General features: G+C 49.0%; 1 protein-coding gene across 3 annotated transcripts in view; it reads left to right on the top strand.

The window, feature by feature from the left end:
• The first annotated feature begins 4508 nt into the window (after positions 1-4508).
• NCAPG2 (non-SMC condensin II complex subunit G2) overlaps positions 4509-20225 on the top strand; it is a 49039-nt gene continuing 33322 nt past the window's right edge. For 2 of the 3 annotated variants that reach the window (XM_074366629.1, XM_074366630.1), the window contains exons 1-9: positions 4509-4624; positions 5169-5324; positions 6588-6707; positions 10995-11183; positions 11509-11623; positions 13009-13163; positions 14745-14879; positions 17659-17753; positions 19058-19127. In XM_074366629.1, the coding sequence (XP_074222730.1) occupies positions 6630-6707; positions 10995-11183; positions 11509-11623; positions 13009-13163; positions 14745-14879; positions 17659-17753; positions 19058-19127 (837 nt within the window). In that variant the 5' untranslated portion in view covers positions 4509-4624; positions 5169-5324; positions 6588-6629. Of the gene's footprint in view, positions 4625-5168; positions 5325-6587; positions 6708-10994; positions 11184-11508; positions 11624-13008; positions 13164-14744; positions 14880-16054; positions 16147-17658; positions 17754-19057; positions 19128-20225 lie in introns of those variants that run through there. The other variant, XM_074366631.1, reaches the window with a different exon arrangement.

A 20225-nucleotide genomic window follows, 5' to 3' on the forward strand; every position in this document is an offset into this window, starting at 1 on the left:
GCGCCTGTATCTTGGTCCATGGTTCTGTGCCAGCGGCACCAGCTGGGGAGACTTTCAGCTGCTTTTCCTGGGTGGCTCCTGGCAGTGAATCCAGCCCTCGTTTCAGTCCTCCAAGGGCTGCATCTGGCTGCACCTGCATATCGGGGGCTGGCACGCCCGCAGCCTCTGCTGTCCCGCCCCATTCTCGCCCCATGGCTCAGTGATGTATTTGTGGTTTTCTCTGTTTATATCCTGTCTTTTGGAGCTGCTAGGAGCAGGGCAGCGTGCAGAAGCATACATTCATTCACATCGTAACAGAAGTCCTCAGTACGTGTCATCCTGCTAGAAAGGAATCCGCTGGTGGTCACCTGACGGGTCTGGGGCAGCAGGTGACCGATGCCTCCTGTCCCCTCGGGAGCCTTGGTCCCACCAGGTGATGCTGCAGCCACTGTAGCACCTGGAGGCTGGTAGAGGTTTGATGATGAGTTTCTGCATGCACTGTGCAGTTTTAGAGTTGGAAGGAACCGCTGCTCATTGCAGCCCCACCTCTCATTCCCCAGTCGAGGAGCCAGGCTCTCAAAGAAGGCGATTTGCCCAAGATCTCACCGCTGCTCAAAAGAACCAGGTAGTCCCACCGGCAGATTTTATAGACGTCTCAGGATGACAAACTTGCCTCCTAAGGAATCCTCTCCTTCTGAACTAGGGGTACAGACACATCGAAATACAGTGAAGTCATCGCAGTAGAGTCACTCCTGTGAGGTGACACGCTTGATGGCCATTACTTCACTTGCTATTTTCTGAACTATTTCAGTGTCACAAAGGCATCTGGACCATCCCTTGAATTTAGTTATTCAGTAACAGCCAGTAATTATGGCCTTGTTACTCTTTTATAAATGGATTCACAGGAAAGTACCCAACAGAAATGGGATAGACAGAGTATATGATACAAAATGATTTAACAAGATAAACAGGGTTTCTTAACTTGGACAAGACAAGACTGACCCCCGAGCAGTCTACGACAGGTGCTTAATGTTTCTATTCCCAGAGCAGACCATGAGAGGCAAGCCTTGCTTCCCCACGGGCGGAGCGCCTCACGAGGGCCCTGATCCACTGAAGATGCGGGCGCGTCTGTGATAGAAGCTGCTGGCAGGTTTCGCCAAGCATGAGTGACTCACGCGGGGCAGGCAGGGGCCCCTTTGCCACCTTCTGGGAGCTGGCCACCCGGGGTGTCTGTTGCCTCCTTTCACTCCTCGAGTGACTGTCACCAGGGTCCCTGCCTGTACCAAGCCCAGTGGACTTTGGTGTCAGTGAGGGGCCCTGGAACCACCCTCGTGCTGGGGCCCGTTCCCAGGGTGGGGCAAGGGTGGCTCTTGAGTTTCTGGTTACTCCTGCTTTTTCTCTGATTGTTGAAATACACCTCCATTTCCCAAGTTCAGACATTTACTGTTAGAGACAATAAGGTATAAAACCACGAAAAGAAGGAAATGTTTCTGCCTGTGCCTCCTCACTAGCCGTGAGCCTGCCCCCCAGGGTGTGTCCCGTGGGGCAGGAGCTGGCGGTGAGGCCCCGGGGCCCCGGGCTGGGCTCTGCCCACAGTGGCTGAGAAGTTCTCCCTGGAGTCAGATCACATGAGGTTTCCAGTGACCTTTTCTTGTTTTAGCATGTTTTCCCAGTTACAATCATCATGATCAAATTACAGACTTTGTATTTTCTTATTAGGAAATATTTCTGGAAGGATATTCAGGAAATTGGTAACAGTAGTTTTCTTTGAATTAGAGCCATGTGATTATATTATTCGCTCAATACAAAATAAACTAAGTTAAAAAACCTGCATTTTATACTTGGTCCATTATCCAAGATGTTATTTTAGCCAAACTTTATGCCCTTTCATTGCATGATCCCAGCAGCTTTGGCCATAGCTCATACTGGCTTGCCGTGGGGCCCAGTTTTGATTCTGGAAGCCTTTTCTCATTACGACATTGAAGGCTTTCAGAAGAGAGATTACGTCATGCCCCATTCATTCATTCATTCATTCGTTCAGAAAGCATTTCCAGACTTAAGCTGAGGATGTGGGATTAATAAGAACTGGGGGGAGGGGGCTGGGAGGGGTGCAGCCAGGATGCTACTGAGAGGGGAAGTGGGTGGGGTTTGGGGGGAGCTGGGGTTCAGTCACTTTGGTGACTCCAAGTGCAGACCCGCTGCTGAAGGAGGTCCTCTTATTGCCGCAAAGTCCGGTGAGGCTCAGAGACATTGAGTGGCCTGTCTGAGGTCACAAGGCCTGTAGAAGCCCTTCTACCCAGGAGGCAGCACCCCCAGGAAGGAGACAGGACCCCCAGGAAGCGTGGACGTGGGACGAGAGAGGGAGAAGGGAGCAGGATTCAATGTCCAGGAGGGGTGGTTGGGACTTCAGATTTGGATGGAGTGCCCACAGCCTGCCCGACATGTGGGAAACTCGGACCTCGGAGAAGTGTGTGCATGGACGCCAGTGGATCCAAGGGGCGTGGATGCCCAGGACAGGGTGACAGGCTCAAGGCAGAGTCCAAACTGAAAGGAGGGATCAGGCCTGGGGGCGTGGCATTCAGAGTCTGCAGGGGAGGGGTGCTGTGCTGAAAGGGGGAGGGGTGGAGAGGTCGGTGCCCAGCATGACATGGGTGGTGCCTGTGCGGACCCCCTGAGCCCCTCTGGCCTCCCTGCTACAACCTTCCTGTTAGACCAGTACCCCATGCCCAAGAGGCTGCACTTCTTTGTGGTTGAAACGAAGATATTTTTGATCTAATGGGTTTAATGAGGCATGTGGTTAAATTCGTTTCACTGTTCACTTTGACCTGTCCTGGCGGGGTGGGGGGACAACAGCTGCACACACAGCTCAAATCATTTTCCATGGGAGGCAAGGTGCTGGGATGGGGCCACCACCCTGGGCCTCCCCTGCGCCCTCTTTTGTTTGGGTCGGTCTGAAAAACGGGATCCGCTCTGGCCAGTCTGGATGAGAGAGGCCAGCTGCTGGGCTCGGAGGTCATGAGGGACTGGCGAGGGACTGAGAACCTGGCACCACGGAAGGAGGGGAGGAGGAACAGGGCCTCGTGGGGGCCGGGGCTGGGACACAAGGTGCAGGTGTGGGCTTGGTGTGGTGGTGGGTTTGAATGGGGCATGAGCACAGCAGCCACTCTGCTTTGCACCAGGAGCCCCCCTTGGCCCTCACCAGCAAAGCCCAAAGCCTCGGACACCGCTGAGTGGGCTCCTGCTGGCCCCTGGGGACGGTCTGCGCCCAGGTCCTGACTCCAGCTGGAGGCCAGGGCTGGGCTGAGCTGGGGGGGCCTTTGCTCCTTCACCCTGATGGCCCCAGCGGCCCCCGGGGGGGGCGAGGTCTAGGGTTGCAGTCTTTGCTCCTCAGTAGTTTATGAAGCCCCAGGCTTTCCAACACAGCTCATTCGGTTTTGGCTTGACAGAGAGCCTGGACTTGCTAATTGCACTGTTTAGATGACACTTTCCATAAACTGAGTCAAATCTTCAGCTCTCCAAGGTGTGGGGAAAACGTGTAAAACCAAGCAATAAAAGCTTTTTTACAAAAAGTTGTATTGACAAAAGTGCTTTGAAATTAAAAAAGTAACTGCTGTAATTAATGGTAATTCAATGTACCTGGGTAAAGGTTTTTTTGGAAACTGAAAAATGATTGCAAGTGACTGAATAAAAGATCTTTTTGAAATTCAGGTGGTTTCCAAGTTTTTGCTTTCAACAAAAATTGAAAGAAAGGCAATCAAGTTATTAGCTGATACAGATTAAATTAAAAGAAGCTAATGATAGATCAGTATGTGATTTTTGGCATTTAACTAAAATATGTTCAAGGAATTGAGTATGTTGCTATTAATTTTTTTCATTTCTCTTCCCTTTTTTATGTGAAAAAGCTTTCTCAGGATTTACGTCTACAAACATAAACAATCAGAATAGAATATTTATTCTTAGAAACATGAGTTGATTGAAAAAATAGTCTGAACAATAGCATTAAGAGGTGTTTCAACAAAATTTTAGTTTTGTGATTAATAGGTACTTATCAAAATTCATCATTAATTTGTATGGTTTTGATGTATTTGTATCCGTAATAAAAGTAAGTTTTAAAATCTAGAGCGCTGTGTCTGTATGTGTGTATATATGCGTTGTTATTATTATTTTTGCTGGAGACGTGAGGAGAGAGTCACATCGGAGACACGGATGGAGACTCGGGCTCAGGACACCCGGGTCCGGGTGCTACTCGGACGTCAGGGATATATATAGTGATGTCACATTTTTATTTTAAGAGTCAATCTTTATAGTTATGTCAAAGATTGCATCCATTTCAGTCGTTTAAACCAGTGATAAGACAAATATTGATGTCAGACTGAAAAATGTCAGGACCCCAGCTGGAGTGAAAGAGGCAGGTCCGAGAACGGGGGGGGCGGGGCGCGGCGGCCTCGGGGGCGGGGCCCGGGTGTGTGGGCGGGACCCGGGTGTGTGGGCGGGGCCCGGGCGCGGGCGGGGCGGAGAGGGTGCGCGCCCGGATCTCGCGAGAGCGGCGTGTGGTGACGCGCAGGCGGGCGGAGCGCGTCGAGGGCGCGGGCGGGCGGGTTTGAATCTGGTCCGAGCGCGGGAAACGGCGGGTCCCGGGGACGAGGTAAGCTCCGCGGTGCCGGCCAGCGAAGGGCTCTGGGCGGTGGGCCGGGAAACGGCGGGGTCGGGCGGGTCGGGCCCCCAGCACCGCAGCCTCCACCTGGGCCGCGATCCGAACCCACGGCCCGGCTGGCGGCTCTGAGGCGACGGGGGAGGCGGGCACCGGGGCCAGGAGCGCGCCAAGCTCCGCGCCTTTCCTCTGGGGCTGGTTCAGAGGACCCCTGAGCCCTGGACCGGGGACTGACCCCGGAGGGGACCCCTGAGCCCTGGACCGGGGACTGGCCCTGGACGGGACCCCACGGCTTGGAATCGGGGTGACCTGCCTTGGAGGGGATCGCCCAGCCTTGGGCTGGGAACTGATCTCGGTGAGGACTCCCAGCCCTGACCGGAGACTGACCTCAGAGACCCGTTCCCTGAGCCCTCGTGCCCGGGGAACCCGCCCCCAAGTATCTCTCCTGGTTCTCAGGTGAAAGGTTGGCTCCAGGTGAGTGGGGTTTTCACGGTGACAAGGTAACAGGGATCTCTTTTTAACGCCCATCTTATTTCAGCGCCGGACCTCCTGTGTGGGGCCCACGGGACAGTGGGGCTGGCTACTGCACGGTGAGATGACCCTCGCCTAGAAGGCAGCGTCTGTCTGGCAGGAGGGCAGGTCTTGACCGCACGGCGCAGGAAACATAACGGGGCCACTCTGAGAGAGACTGAGTGTAAGTGGAAAAACCAGTAACCCTTAAGGAACCGTGATCACTAGTGTCAGAGAAATGGGGAGAATGGCAGTAAATTTGGCAGTCTAGTGGGAGTGGGCTACTGTAGTTAGAACCAGCATGCTAAGAATTACACCTGGAAATGCAGCAAGCCAGGAGAGCAACCAGGATTACAGAAAGCAGGAGCGTCCACAGTTTAAGGTGTCCAGTTGCATGTAGTCGATGGCACCTTTTTGGAGTGTGGTTTCCGTAAACTCGTGGGTTGGTACGAGCCATTGTTACTCTGCAGGCTTGTTGCTGGCTGCCCTCCCACCTGCTTGGTCAGTTGGAAGTTCAGCTCATAGCTCAGCCATCTGAGTTGAGGGAAGAGATGCCCACACTTCAGCGGTGCTTCTGTGGGGAAGTAATTTTCTGTTGTTGGTTTAATTTAAATGCTAAGATCTTGGGGTTCTGTATATAAGAGGACTCTTTCCCCGTAATTACTGCCTTTGGTACCAGTAACTTTCCATGTTGCTCTACTTGTAACTGCAGGACGTTTTCACTTACTTATTTTTTAATAGAAGTATAGTTGATCTACAGTACTGTGTTAGTTTCATACATACATATATATTCTTTTTCATATTCGTTTTTATTATAGGTTATTACAAGCTATGTTCTGTCATTTTGCTGTTACTTTGTCTTTGGGTTAATGCCTTTCAAACAGGGGACTGCTCACACTCGGTGTTGTGAATGGAAAACAGGATTTATTGTGGGAACACAGACGGGGAGGAAGTTGTGCACAGTCCCTGAGCTCTGTCCCCACAGAATGGGGGAGTGCACTGTGCTCGGCGCACCTCTGCACACACTAACAAGCTCCCTGGTGACCCCAGGGCCGCACTGCAAAACAAGGTGGCTGTGATGGGGATTTGCTTTGGGGAGGGAGAGACCTCGGGCTGTAGCAGCTGCGCTCAGTCTGCTCTCTGTTGAGCATCTTGCAAAGGTACTGAGAAGGGAGGGAAGGTGAGCCTCCCAGACCGTCCGGGTCTGTCTTTCCGTGGTCGGTCCCTCGTTAACAGCTGACGGTAACCTGTTGTGTTGATGCTCTCCTCAGTGAAGAAGACAAGTCACTTTTTTAGACGTACTTGTTCATGTCAGAATATTGTTACTAACTGCCCACCACAGGGGCAGGGGGTTTTCCTGCAGTTGTGGATGTCAGTACCAAATTACATCTTGTCAGGAAAGGTGTACTTGCAAATGTTAAGTTTCATGATTGTGCTTTTTTCCCAGGGTTGCAGAGTAAATGCCGTATGAAAACCAGTTTGATCTGCCATGGAAAAACGTGAGACATTTGTACAAATAGTGTCTAAGGAGCTGGTTGGAGAATTTTTGCAGTTCGTTCGACTTGATGTAAGTTTTATGTTTAGCTTTATTGTGATTTTGACTGTTAATGTGAAACATTGGTCTAAAATCATTATGTCTACAAATGAAATACAGTCATCTCAGTGAATCCTTAGGGAACAAGGTTTATTTGAAAAAATAAAACAACTAAAATAGACCTGTCGATGGGCAACTACTCAGAAATGGTATTTCCTGCTTTCTTTTAAGAGGGGTTTGCAAGGGAGCTGAGAGGCACAGGGCAGTGTGCTTCCAGTTACTCAGCGCATACTTATGGTCTCGCTCCGTGTGTGGCTTGTTGGGGAAATAGTGCAGAAGGCCCTTTCTGTCCTCAGGTAGTTTGCAATGTTGTGGTGAGTCCAGGTGTGTAAACACAGCAGAGTTGGGGCTAAGCTGGGCAGGGATGTGGGGGCACCCAGACTCAGACGTGGAATGTCCCCCATTCAGTGGAAAGGCTGTGGAAACTCAGATCTAAAAGGTAAACAGAAATTAGCCGGTCAAAATGGACCTGGAGAAGGACCGCTCCCACTGGAGGGGTTAGCGCTGAAGCCTGCTGGAGAGGCGCCTTGTGCGTGAACCGTAAGAAGTTCGCAGGCCAGAGTGTAGAAACGCAAACTGAGGAGAAGGCAAGGGGGGAGCCTGGGGGCCGAGACTTTACCCCTAGAGGAACAGGGGCTTTACGCAGTGTCCTGCACTAAGAGGATAAAAGAGGGAGAGGAAGCTAGTGGGGCGAGAGATGAAGATGGAGAAGTGAGCTCTGCTTTCGCTGCACGTGAGGAGTAGAGGCCGTGTCCTTCAGGACAGAGGGTGACTAGGACATGGAGGTGAGAGCATTGGCCTGTGTGGGCTCTCAGGTTGAAGGATTGCACGTGGGCCAGGGAGGATCCCTGGTGTCTGACTCCAAGTGCTGTTCAGCAAGATGATGAAGTGGGAAGAGGATGGGTTGGAGGGAGAAGATGGGCTCAGTTTGGGACGGGTTGAGTGTCTGCCAGGGGTCATGCGGTTGGCCTGAGGCCCAGGGCCACGGGTACCTCGGCTCCAGTTGGAAGCTGAGGTCATGAGAACGCACGGGGAATGTATCGTGTAGCGAGAGAAGAGGGGCCTGGACAGGACTCCGGGGACCCAACATTCAAGGCACCAACTGAAACATTCCTGACCTTGATCCCACCTGCCTCACTGGTTCTGGTCACACAGTGAAAGTCATATTAGTGATAGCGAAGAACTAGAGAAGAATCTCATAAACTTGTTGCTGCAGTGTTTATTTTTCTTTATAAGAGAGAAGTGAGCTTATAGTATGATAAACTTAAACATAACCAGCAGTCTCACCAGCAGCACATCACCACAGAGGTGTCTTGGATGTTACGTGAGTGTCTGCTTTAGGGTAGGGTGTAGAGGATTTGTATAGAAGCTTTGCAGTCTAAAAGATGGCTGTTGCCAACTATGTTCCGTAGTACTAACTAAAGCCACTAGCGAAATGATGATTTGAGCTAAGTTAGTATCAATTTAAAATTAAGCACAGGGAATTACTGCTGTATGGGCACATGGTTTCAGTTTTGGAAGCTGAAAAGAGGTCTGGAGACGGTTGGTGGTGATGGTTGCACAACAGTGTGAATGTTCTTAACACCACTGAACTTAAAAATGCTTAAGGTGGTAAATTTTGTGTTGTGTATATTTCACCACAATAAAAAAAAACTGGGAAAAAATAAAATAAAATCAAAAAGTAAAAGTAGCAACATTTGGGCAGCACGGTCACATGGGCTGACGTGGTGTGTTCACTCCAGCGACCCTGTTACCTGCTGGAGAGCCTGGCGCTGCTGCTCGGCAGTGGACGTCTTGGTAGCTAGGGTGCTGACTTGGTCCTTATACTGACGAGGCATTGGTTTTAGTTTATGAGCAACAAGTTTTATGAACACTTAATAACTCAGCCTAGTCCCTTGGTCACCATGTAAGCTCTTAGTTAAACATCAAGGTGGAAATATGTGGGATTGTGCGTCAAGTTGCACCAGGCTGTTCCGTGGAGTTGGAGACGAGATATCATTCTGTAGGCAGAATAGTTGAATGATGGCAGTTTCACAGTCAGCCTGGTGAGAACTAAAGCAAAGACTTACTTGAAGCCAGTTTGAAGCCTATTAGGTGGACCTCCCCAAATGCAGTCGGTTCTGCTTTGTCTCCGCTTCTACATTCCGGTAAGTCAGTGTGCTCTGTGAGATGGGCACTGAAGAGCAGAGGGACTGTGGGGAGACGGGGTCGGGGCACAACAGTAAAAACTTCACCAGTGAAACATTTAAAGAAAGATGGGGACCAAATAAAATAGCAGTTTTATACATGTTAAAGCAGCGAGAAGTACATAGATACCATAGTAAATATGACAGGTTGCCTTGAAAAATGTCTGGGGTTTGTGGGTGGAAGTGAGTGCCTGCGCCCCCAGCGGTGGCCACAGCCCTGTGTGAGGGAGGAGAGAGCGTGGCCAGGCCGCTGCCCAGGGCGTGGTGGGGGCGGCGGCCTGAGGTGCATGGTGGGGCCCACAGCACATGTGGGGTCCCAGGGGCTGCAGGTGTGCAATGTGCCCTGAATTCCCCGGGGCTGAAGCCCCACACAGCCAAACCAGAAACTTGCTTCTTGCTCAGATTGTTCCCTAACATATCGACTGCGACAGGACGAGTTTGAATTTCAAAGCAAGTGTTGTAGAGCAGAACTGACTGTGTGGGGTGCCCCCCACCCCGGAGTGGAGGCTCAGGACTGCGGGGATTCGCCATTAGCTGATACCCCACGTGCCATCCGTGTGCCAGGCTCTGTCTGCTCCGCAGGCCAGGGTACAGGGCATGCAGGGGTGGCGGGAGGTGTGCAGCTAGTCGAGCTGGCTGAAGAGGGGTGGGTGGTTAGGTCAGAGATTCTAATGGGCTGCGTGGAGGTTGTGGAGACTCGGGGAGAGAATTCTGGACAGAAGGGAGGGACACACAGACCTGAGGAGGGTGCGGGCGTGGGTGCTCTGGGAGAGACAGGCTGGTGGGAGGAGGGCAGAGAGGTGGCCCTGAGGGCCCTGCGGGGCTATGCCCCCCTTGCCTAGTGCGGCGCCTGCCAGGCCCCGCCACCTGCCCCACCCCCAGCCTCCTTAGCGCGTGTGTTCTTTCTGTGTCGTTGGAGGGTCGGTTGCAGGCAGTGTCTCATCACCCCTCAGTATTTCCCTGTGTTTGCCTAGAACATAGACACTCTCCTGTAGAGTCACAAGAATACCCTCAAAGTTGGGCACTGACAGTCCCCGGTGTGTGTGTCCCAGTCTGAGATCGCCGTCTGTGCCCAGCTGTCCTGACTTGCTGGTTTCTTTACTCCAGGGAGTTTATCAGCCTCACTTTCCGTGGTGGACAGTCCTGGGTGCAGGCAGCGGGCAGCCATCTGTGGCCTGTCCGCCCCCTGCCCGTGTTTGCTGATCTGATCACATTCTTTTCTGTGTTTTGGAGAAACTGTGTTCATGAGCGGTGTCACGACCTTCTTGGTGAGGCGTATGTCCCCTTGTTGGTGCATTTGTGTTGTCAGTCTACTAGTGTGGGCGTCAACAGATTTCTCCACTGTGAAGCTGTGTTTCCACCTTCATAATTAGCAAGTAATCTGTGGGGAAATAAGTAGAGATGAGGTACCGGCCCTGTTCCTTGTCAGCCTTCTGCCCACCGGGCTCAGGATCCACTGACACTCTTGCTGACTCGGTTGCTGGTGTAGCAGCCGCAGAAGGGCGACTCTCCAGTCCCACGCTGCTGCTGTCCCTAGCATGCCAGGGCTGTTAGTGAGTTACTGGTGATTATGTGTTAATTATCAGTATGGCCTTACTGATTCTTATTTTGTTCAGAGGGTTAATCCCTTCCTGTTGCTGTCTTGGTGCTCAGGTTGCCCCATACTGGGTTCCAGGAGGAAGTCAGGGCCCAGGGCAGGCTGGAGACACAGGGTGCAGCACGCAGTCGGCGGGGCTGCGCGATCATTCCTGTCGCTGCTGCCGCTGCTGCCGCTGCTGCCCTGACCCGCTCTTGGAGCCCGACTGCAGGCCTGGAGATGGGGGACTGCTGGATCTTAGGGAGTTTTGCTAAGAGAGTGAGATTCCTACACCAGGACTGAAGAGGTGGAGGAGGAGTCTGCTTTCTGTCCAATAAGCCCTGCACTTTCTCTTCTAGGAATTGGTTTTGAAAACTGCAGCCAAACTCTTGAACTTGTAACTAAGTTAGCACATAAACTTTTCTTTTGATGCCGTTATAAAAAGGATACAACTATTTTCTTGTATTGGAAATGTAACAATTGTTACTTGTTTTACAGAAGGATGCTTCTGACCCTTTCAACCTAAATGAATTACTAGATGAATTATCAAGGAAGCAGAAAGAAGAGCTGTGGCAAAGGCTCAGGAGTTTACTAACAGACGTGTTGTTAGAAAGCCCGGTGGACGGGTGGCACTTGGTGGGCCCCCCCGGGGAAGACAGCATGGAAACGAAGCATGGCTCAAAAACGGTAGTGCTGGTCTTTCAGAAAGTCTCCCTTTTCTCTGTTACAAATAATTGTTTATTGTGTAAAACTGAATTTCAAGTGAAGGGAAAATGTGAAGTTAGGAGTCTGCTGAGGGAGTTCTACCCTTTCCCGCCCTACTGCTGCTAACCTAGTATTCAGGGCTGCTGTTCTTCCCCGAACCGACTTGTGCTGAAGTTTAACTCACTTCTTAGAATAAAGTTAGTGTCAAGGGTGGCTTGGTTTTTGTAAATTTAGTAACTTTTACATTTAAAAATTACATTATAAGTTGATTTTAATCCACTTGTGCTTTGATTTTTTTCATTTGTAGAAAAAAACCATGGAAATAATTCACGCAGTGACATCTGTGATTCTTGCTTCTGTGTCTGTGATAAACGAAAGTGAGAATTTCGAAGCCTTGCTGGAGTGTGCTGTGATGCTAAATGGTAGGTCGACCCAGAAGGCGGCACCTCTGCACGACACGCAGTGAAAGGGAGCCAGGCTCTGTTCAGCTAAGACGAGCAGAGGTGCCTTCTGTCAGGGCCGTCCTGGAGAATTGCTGAAGTTAAGCCACATGTGAATGTTTCAGGGGTGAAAATGTGCATCGCTGAGCAACTGACTGCTGCTCATGGGTTTTTTTGGGAATGTCTTATTCAACCTGCAGGACCAGTGATGAGAGCTTATGAAGGGAAAGCAGCCTGATTATAAACTTCTTGGCTGGTGGTCTCTGTCATAGTTTCAATTTGACCAAGCATTTGTGACCTTGAATTTTCCTCTTTAGATATTTAGGAACGTGAGCTGAGGAACAGTTGTTGACTCTTGGGGAGTTTTTCTATACTAAAATTGATATCGCAATACTTTTCAAGGTTTACTGAACTGTAAAACTGTGATTACTAATTTAAGAGGAGCACTAGTCTGAGTTAGAGAAGGTCTGATTATATAATATTTATATGAAATTATAGAAATAGAAGATGCAGAAGTAGTTTTAAGTAGTGGTTTTTAAGAAAAGTCTCCCGCGTGCCCTCTCCCCCTGCTGTGTGAATATAATTAGTTCCATGTGACAGATTCTCTAATCAAACTTTCACCCTCAGTGTCACTTGGATTTACACACCGGCTTAGTGTGCTGTTTTATTCAGAATTCCTGCGTTGAAATAGTGTCTTATAAGTATAAAAGCAGCTCCCAGATGCTTGTGACTGCTGTCAGTTTACCCTCAGTCTCCGTCAGGCTTTACAGAGTGACCGGTGCTCACGCTGAGCTCCCAACCTGCCATCATTCAGGGGTTTGTCAGTGCGGTGGTGTTCAGGTATCTGGACTATGGTTATGAGCACACTGTTAGTGTTATCAGTATTTTAATTTAGTTCTTGAGCTCTTCTGTTAATAAAAGCACTGGGTTTTGTATTTGTTATAATAGTTGCTTTCACTGTTTTTCACCAATGAGCCAGAATTTAAGGCCAACAAATTGAGGGACGGTTCTCATGGATTACTGGTCCCTAGGCCTGACCTGGCTCCAGTGTTAAGAGCAGCTGTGGGTGTCCCTGCACTTAGGTTCGGGGGGCCTCAATGTCTACCTCTGTTAAATTAGGAGTTTTGGCAACGTGACCTCTCTGAGTCTTCCAGCTCTAAAATTCTCTCTTCTATTGGGTACCAGTAGCAAAGCAGTTGTTTAATTAACACCATTTTATGTTCCATAAATAATGTGTGTACATCTTTGGCAAGTTAAGCATAAACTAAATTTGCTTAGCAAACCTTTGTAAATACTGGTACTCTGCACTGTTGAATCTGGACTGGCACTGTTATGTTGCTCGCTGAGCAACAACTGCTCTGTTTTAGGCATTCTGTATGCATTACCTGGATCTGAGCGGGCGCTGCAGGGCGCCATCCAGGACCTGTGTGTGGTGTGGTGGGAGAGAGGCCTGCCCGCCAAGGAGGACATGGGGAAGACCGCCTTCGTCATGCTGCTGCGGAGGAGCCTTGATACGAAGACGGTGTGTACCCTTCCTAAGACGTGTGCTGCGTTGTGCTGGAAAAGGGCCCATGTTTACACCGGCTGAGAGCTATGCTTGCTTGTGAGAGGCTGGGCCCAGGGCTCCCGGTCAGGGGCGGTCAGAGACAGGCCATCGAGGTGGGCAGCAACTCCGTGTGCAGACTCTCTCCCCTGTCTTCCTTGGTGTGTGTCCTGTCCTCCCTCTGGTCACTTCGCAGTCACAGGGTGGCTATCCACCTCCACCTTTTGTGTGAGTTTCAGGCAGGGGAGCAGCCAGGCAAGATCTTCTCAGAAATTCCCAGCTGGCATCCAGCGGCAATGTCACCTGCCACACTGGTCTGCTGGCTAGTGGAGTTTTCAGAGGACACACTGCCTCTCAGCAGAAGTGGGGCCTTTTTAGAGGGAGGAAGGGGTGAGGGACTGAGGTGGGCGGCTGTGCTCTGTGGTCCTACATGACGGGAGTGGGTGGCACGGATGGTCAGGGAGACCCTGCAGGCCCGAGGGCTGGGCTTCAGACTGCCCCCCCAGGCCAGTGGAGAGCGTGCGTGAGGAGAAGCTATACCTTGGGCTGTTTCTCATCCTGTAATCTTTGGTATGCAGTTCAGAAATCCAGAAAAAGTCTTGTTTTTACCCCTGGTCAAGACAACAGATACTTATATTCATCTTTGAAAACTGGACAAATGAGGAAAAGGGAAAGTGAGGAAGATAAAAATTGGCCACACCCAGGATGACCATGTGACCTGGGGATCTATAGGGAACCCCCTTTGACGCCCACGCCTTACATCTTTACTTCCTCGTCATAGATCCTAGAAATGAAGCTTGTGGGTTTGAACTGGGAGCTCTTGCTCATGTTGCCAGCAGCTTTCTCTAAAGTTTACACCGGCCATGTCCTTTCCACCGTGGGGCAGTCCATCTCACCTGGGCCTCCAGGGAGCAGTCAGTTTTATGGCAGAAAAGAACCTTTTTGGCTGAGTCATCTGGCTGCCAGCCTTTGCCTGCTGGCCATGGAGTGATTGAAAAACCCTCGTTTGTGTCAGAACTTATACTTACGCTATAGTTAGTTTGCCTTTTAAAAGTCCATTTCCCCCACCATGTTTGTTTAGCTTTTACTTCAAGACTTTATTTAATGTCTTCCTAATGTTCTACACCTGTGCTATTTAATACAGCAGCCACTAGTCACATGGGGCCATTTAAATTTCAAGTCAAGAAATTATAGATTTGCTTCCCCGGTGGCATTGGACCTGTTGTGGTTGCCCATAGCCCGACGTAGCCGACGGCTCTGCACTGGTCAGCACAGGCCCACGTCCTTGTGGTCCCACAAAACTGCTGAACAGCACTGGCTAGCAACAGCTCTGCTTGCTTTTGCCTGTGTTTTTAAAAAAAATATTCTCTAGAGTTCCATTTGCAAATTTTAGTAACATCTGCAGATTTTAAAATCTGTTTTCTCTTGTCATTTCTTCCTTTGGATGAGTAATCTAGAGTTGTAATTATTTATGATATAAAATACTCTCATAGTTAATTTGAAATGTGACCTTTCCATTTTTTAAAATACTCTAACATTTTCCTTTTCACGTTGTCCCAGGGTGCAGACATATGTCGGCTTTGGCGTATTCATCAAGCTTTGTATTGCTTTGATTATGATTTGGAGGAAAGTAGAGAAATTAAAGATATGCTGCTCGAGTGCTTCATAAATGTTAATTACATCAAGAAAGAAGAGGTAAATGGCTTTTCTTTTTTGCCGTTTTTGTGCGCTTGTCTTTAATGGAAGCTCTTCCTAGCTCGTGTGTTTGCTGTTTGCGTCCCACTCAGTGTTTTAGTAAAAAACCAGCTTAACTGTCGGGAGCTACTGTATGTGCTGCACATCGCTTTTGCTGCGTGGCAATATTAGGGAAGGATTTTACGAGTCCTTGCTTATTTCATCATTAAATCGGATGGTCACAGGTGGCTGTGTGAATCCTAGGGGAACCATGATTGTATTTTGAATTAAGAATGATTAAAAATAAGGTTGAGAAAGCTCTTCCCCATGGGTCAGATCTGATCCTCTGCCCTGATTCCAGGTTGACAGGCATATACTCAAAACCATCATCACACAGTAGCCTTTCTTCCGCCTGTCCAGTAAATCCAAAGAGAGGCTTTCAGCCACTGCTCCAGTGTCCAGTCTGGTGGTCACTCCCACACATGGCTACTGAGCATGTGCAGTATGGCCGGTCCAGTTGTGGCCTTCAATGTAAGATACACATGGATTTGAAATGTAATATGGAAAAAGAAGGTGATGTATCCCATTAATAACTCTACATATTTATTGCATATTTAAGTGACAATATCTTGGCTATATTGGATTACATGGATGTATTATTAAAACCATGTAATTAAGCTTTTTCCTTGTGTTAATGTGGCTGCTGGAGAATCAGAAGTCACGGGGAGCTTCCCGTTCCTCTGCACAGCGCTGATCTGCTGTCTTGGGGTTTCCTGGGTCGTTTATTGAAGACTGACTGTTCCCTCATGGGAACACCTTTTATTGTAGAAAACAGCTTTCTTTCTGGGTTCTTGTGGCCTAGCAGATGGGGGTTAAGACAGAAGGAGGCAGTCATCACCCCTTTGTGAAGGAGGTGGGGAAAGACTTCCCAAAGGTGGAGGAGGAGGCCCGCAATGGAGGTGGCGAAAGGTCTGATGGCTGGTCAGCAGGAGAGATAGGATATGACCCTGTTTGCCGGCTCCCCAGGCTCTGCCTCCCACTGGCGTGGCTGAAGGCCTGGATGTGGTCACTGACGCTGGCCGAGACCTCGGCTCTCGGGGTCTGAAAGGCTGTGTTCACATCTCTGTTCGTCCACTGAATAGGTGGTGGCTATGATCAGACTTTTTTCAACCTCAGTGTTTCCTCCTGTAAAACAGGGACGCAGTTGCCTTGTTGCAGGGCCCCGAGCGGCTCAGGAGTGATGTCCACTGGGCAGGAAGGGCAACATCATCATTGTTGGAAGGATGTGGTATGTGTGGCCTGTGTCCTGAGCCTCTTCTCTCCAGGATGGTTGTGAAGTGTTGGGAGAGTAAAGAAATTCAGAGTGGGTTCGGACAGATAAACTTTATTTCTGTTTGTTGGCTTCTGCACAGCAGTTGATGAACCACTCATATAATGTGTATACACATGTCCAATTTCAGTTGGAATATAAAGAGACAGAGACAGATACACATGTGTATGCACATGTATACCAGAGACAGATACGTGTGTGTACATGTGTACGCCAGAGACAGATACACACACGTGTGCACGTGTATGACAGAGACAGATATGCACGTGTGTGCACGTGTATACCAGAGACAGATACGTGTGTGTGGATGTGTATGCCAGAGACAGATACACACATGTGTGCACGTGTGTGACAGAGACAGATATACACGTGTTACAGCTGTGTGCACACGTATGCCAGAGACAGATACACACACGTGTGCACGTGTATGACACAGATATGTGTGTGTGCACATGTACGACAGAGACAGATACACGCACGTGTGCACGTGTGTGACAGAGACAGATACACACGTGCTACAGCTCTCTCTTTAGTTCATGTGCTCTTTTGAATTAGTTTCCTGCTCAGTCATTAATTTGGTCAGATCAGTTTCCAGTCATTCTGGGTAAAAAAAAAATACATCTTCTACACTCTATTGGCAAGTTACTTCCAGTCAATATTTTTTTAAGAACTTGTGTGTTGCCAGCTTGGTCACCGTGCCATTGGTATCAAAGTGTGTTACGTCTGTAGGATTCCAGATGTGGTCATGTGCCAGGAAGCAGTGAGGAGGTGGCCGTGCTGCTGGCAGGGAAAAGGCATGCTTGATTTATCTTGCGCTCCAATAGGGAGTAACTGTGGTGTTCTTGGTGTCTACACTACTGTGTGTGGTCTCGCAGTCTCGCAGTGTGCATGTCGACCAGTGTCACATGATGCATGCGTGACACTTAATAACTGCATGTAATACATGGAGACTGCATGCATTTGAAAATTCTACCTTGGCAAATACTTGACTTCTTACTTTACAAGTCCTCAATTTTCTCTTTTATAAAAGATGAACTGAACTGATGTTCAGTTCCATTCCCACCCCACAATGCTAGATTTCAAGCATTCTTTGATCCTAGGTCATGTAGACATTCGTGACAGAGCCAGAATGAAGTGTTTTGGGGCCACTTGGCTTGCCTGCTGGGCAGCGGGTAAATGTCTGTGAAATCCTGTGGTCGAACTGGAGGGAGCTCCGTGGTAGGAGCTACTACACCCTCTACAGGGGCCCCCCTGCCCCGTGGGGCCCAGCTCGGTCCCTCCAGGACTCCCACCGCTGTCCCACCGAAGCTTGTCCCCAGGGCGTCTGAGTTACAGTTACGGGGGCTTCCCTACCGGGAGGAGTAGCAAGCGTCAGTGTTAGTAAGCAGGCAGACAATTGTTTGTGATTTTGTTACTGGGAACTTGTTTTTTGGTTGCAATTTGAACATTATATCCTTTTTTTTTTAATAGGGAAGAAGATTTCTTAGCTCTCTCTTCAATTGGAATATAAACTTTATTAAAATGATCCATGGGACCATTAAAAACCAGTTACAGGGATTACAAAAGTAAGTATTAAAGGTAATTAATATTTTGTGCTGTCTTAGCCTGGTTTTGAAAATTTCTATTTGACATGACTTCTTAGTTATGCTAATGTATAAGAAGCTTTAGAAACTGTCTCTTAAATTATATGATTCACTGTGTGCTGTTGTGCCTCTGAGTGTTTTTTCTTGCTGTAGGAAACTGTTGTCTTTCAGCAGTGATGCTGAAATTAAGGCTAACTTTGTGGTAGTCCTTTATGTCCTGGTTGACTATCAGCCCCAGTCACAGGAAAGCCCATGTGGCCAGCACTTCTGTGTGGATGCCCCGTCTTCCCTTCCTGTGGGCTGAGCTGTGGTTGGTGGAAGAGCCCTGGGATGGGGGTGTAGGACGCAGGCCCTCGCCCGAGCTCCCAGCCTCTGGGGCCCCTTCAGTGGGCGGAGCTGTTTGCGGGGTTCGGGGCAGGTACTTAATCTGCTCTGGAGCTGAGGAGCTGACATTTTATTTTTATTTATATGTGTGTGTGTATGTATATATATATATATATATATATATACACACACATATATATATATATATATATATTTTAACTTGTTGATTGCCCCACTGTGGATTGGGTGTCCCCGAGGAAACAGCTGTCACCCGATTGGGGTGGCGTGGCGATCACCATGTTAACCGGGCACTGGGGGTGGGCCCGGACCTCGTGCGCACTGAGCACACGTCCCACCACTGAGCGCCACCCTCCCCGTGAGTCGACACGCTAGAACTGAAGCCTCAGACGCCTCAGGTGGGCGGGCCTTAGACTCAGGTCCCCGTCGCGCAGCTCTGAGTGCTGAGCTGGGGTCTGACCCTGGGCCGGTCAGTTTACTGGGGTGTTTTCCCCTGCCCTCACTTGGAGAGTATTTGGGTTGAAGCAGCCGGTTTCCTAACTATGAGTCTGAAGTCAGTCCTGGTATCTCAGGGCTTCCTGTGCCTGAGGGAATCAGTCTGGAAAGTCCAAAGTGACTCCAAGTCGAAAATTTATTTATATTTAAACATCTGTTACTTAAGAATTTGGTTCTGGGCTTGCGTTCTCATAGTTTTACAGAAAATAGTGACGTTCTGGGGAGGTCTTGACTGAGAAAGAAGAAAACAGTTTGATATTTCAATTGTCCTTCTCCAACCTTTTTTTGTAACTTTCTGCTACAGGTAGATAACGAATCTCTACTATGCAAAGTACTAGTCTGAAACTAAGTTTCTTCTTCCCTAGAATAGGAGAATGCCTGCAATGATACACTTTAAAAGTATAATCTTTTGAACTTGCAATAAAAATTTTTGATTTTTTTTTTAACAGATCTTTAATGGTACACATTGCAGAAATTTATTTCAGAGCTTGGAAAAAGGCTTCAGGGAAAACACTGGAGGTATTTCCTTCCATTTTATGAAATGTTAACATGTTTTTATTGTGTTCTGGTTACTAACTAGATAGCCACAGTAGGGCTATTTGAAACCTGTGCTGGTGTTTGTCTGTCACACTGAAGGCCACGGCGCGAGTCCACATGACAGAGACGTGTCACGATGGTTACATCAGAACCCATGTGACAGTCGTGTCCTCTGGTCTCATGTCACTGCCTGGCTTGCACACAGCCTCAGGGGCCCCATCACTCGGCACCAGGCGCAGTCGAGTGGTGCCGAGCTTTGCCCCGGTCACTCGGGCAGCTCCAGCCCTGTGCTGTCTGGCCACGTGTGGCTGCCTGGCGTTTGAGACGGGCTGTAACTATAAGAGACGCACCAGTCTTGGAAGACAGTGTGGAAAAGAGGAAAGTGAAATATCTCATGGGTATTAAAAAAAAAAGTATTGATTACACATTGAAAGGTTAGTGTGTTGAATATATTGGGCAAACAAAATATGTTATTAAAATAATTTTGCCCTTTTTTCTGTTTCTAACGTGGGCACTAGAGAATTTGAAGTTGCTTTTGTGGCTTGTGTCTTGTCTCTGTTGGACAGGGCTCCTTGGCAACCTCAAGCCACCTCTTTAGCGACATGGTTTGAGAATTTAAAGATGTTTGTGTGAATATGGCTAACCTTTAGTAACTGTGTGCACCTGCATTCTGACTGTGCAATTCACAACCACAGGTAAAGATTCACAGACCCTTTTGGAAAAAAATTAAAAGAGAGTGTCCTTGTCTGATATTCCCTTGTGTTTTTCTCATCCTAGGTTGTTAGATGTGTTTTCTTTCCTTCTGAGAGTACAGTCTGTACTCTGAGTCAAAAGGGGTCTTTCCTTTGGGAACAGGCCCGGACGGGCAGGTGGGGAGGCGGAGGAGGGGCAGCCCCCTGACGTTTGGAGTCTGTTTCCATCCGCTGTGCTCTCCTGGCCAGCGGAAGCTTGGGTTAGACTTGCCGGGGTTTCACTGACTTTGCCCTTAGAGAGAAAGCGCTGTCACTTGTATCCCCCATCGACAACTGCTGAAATAGGTTTACAATGTATGATTTGGGGCGAAAGGGCAAAACAAGGACT

The sequence above is a fragment of the Camelus bactrianus genome, chromosome 7, assembly GCF_048773025.1.
Source record: "Camelus bactrianus isolate YW-2024 breed Bactrian camel chromosome 7, ASM4877302v1, whole genome shotgun sequence".
Taxonomy (NCBI): Eukaryota; Metazoa; Chordata; class Mammalia; order Artiodactyla; family Camelidae; genus Camelus; species Camelus bactrianus.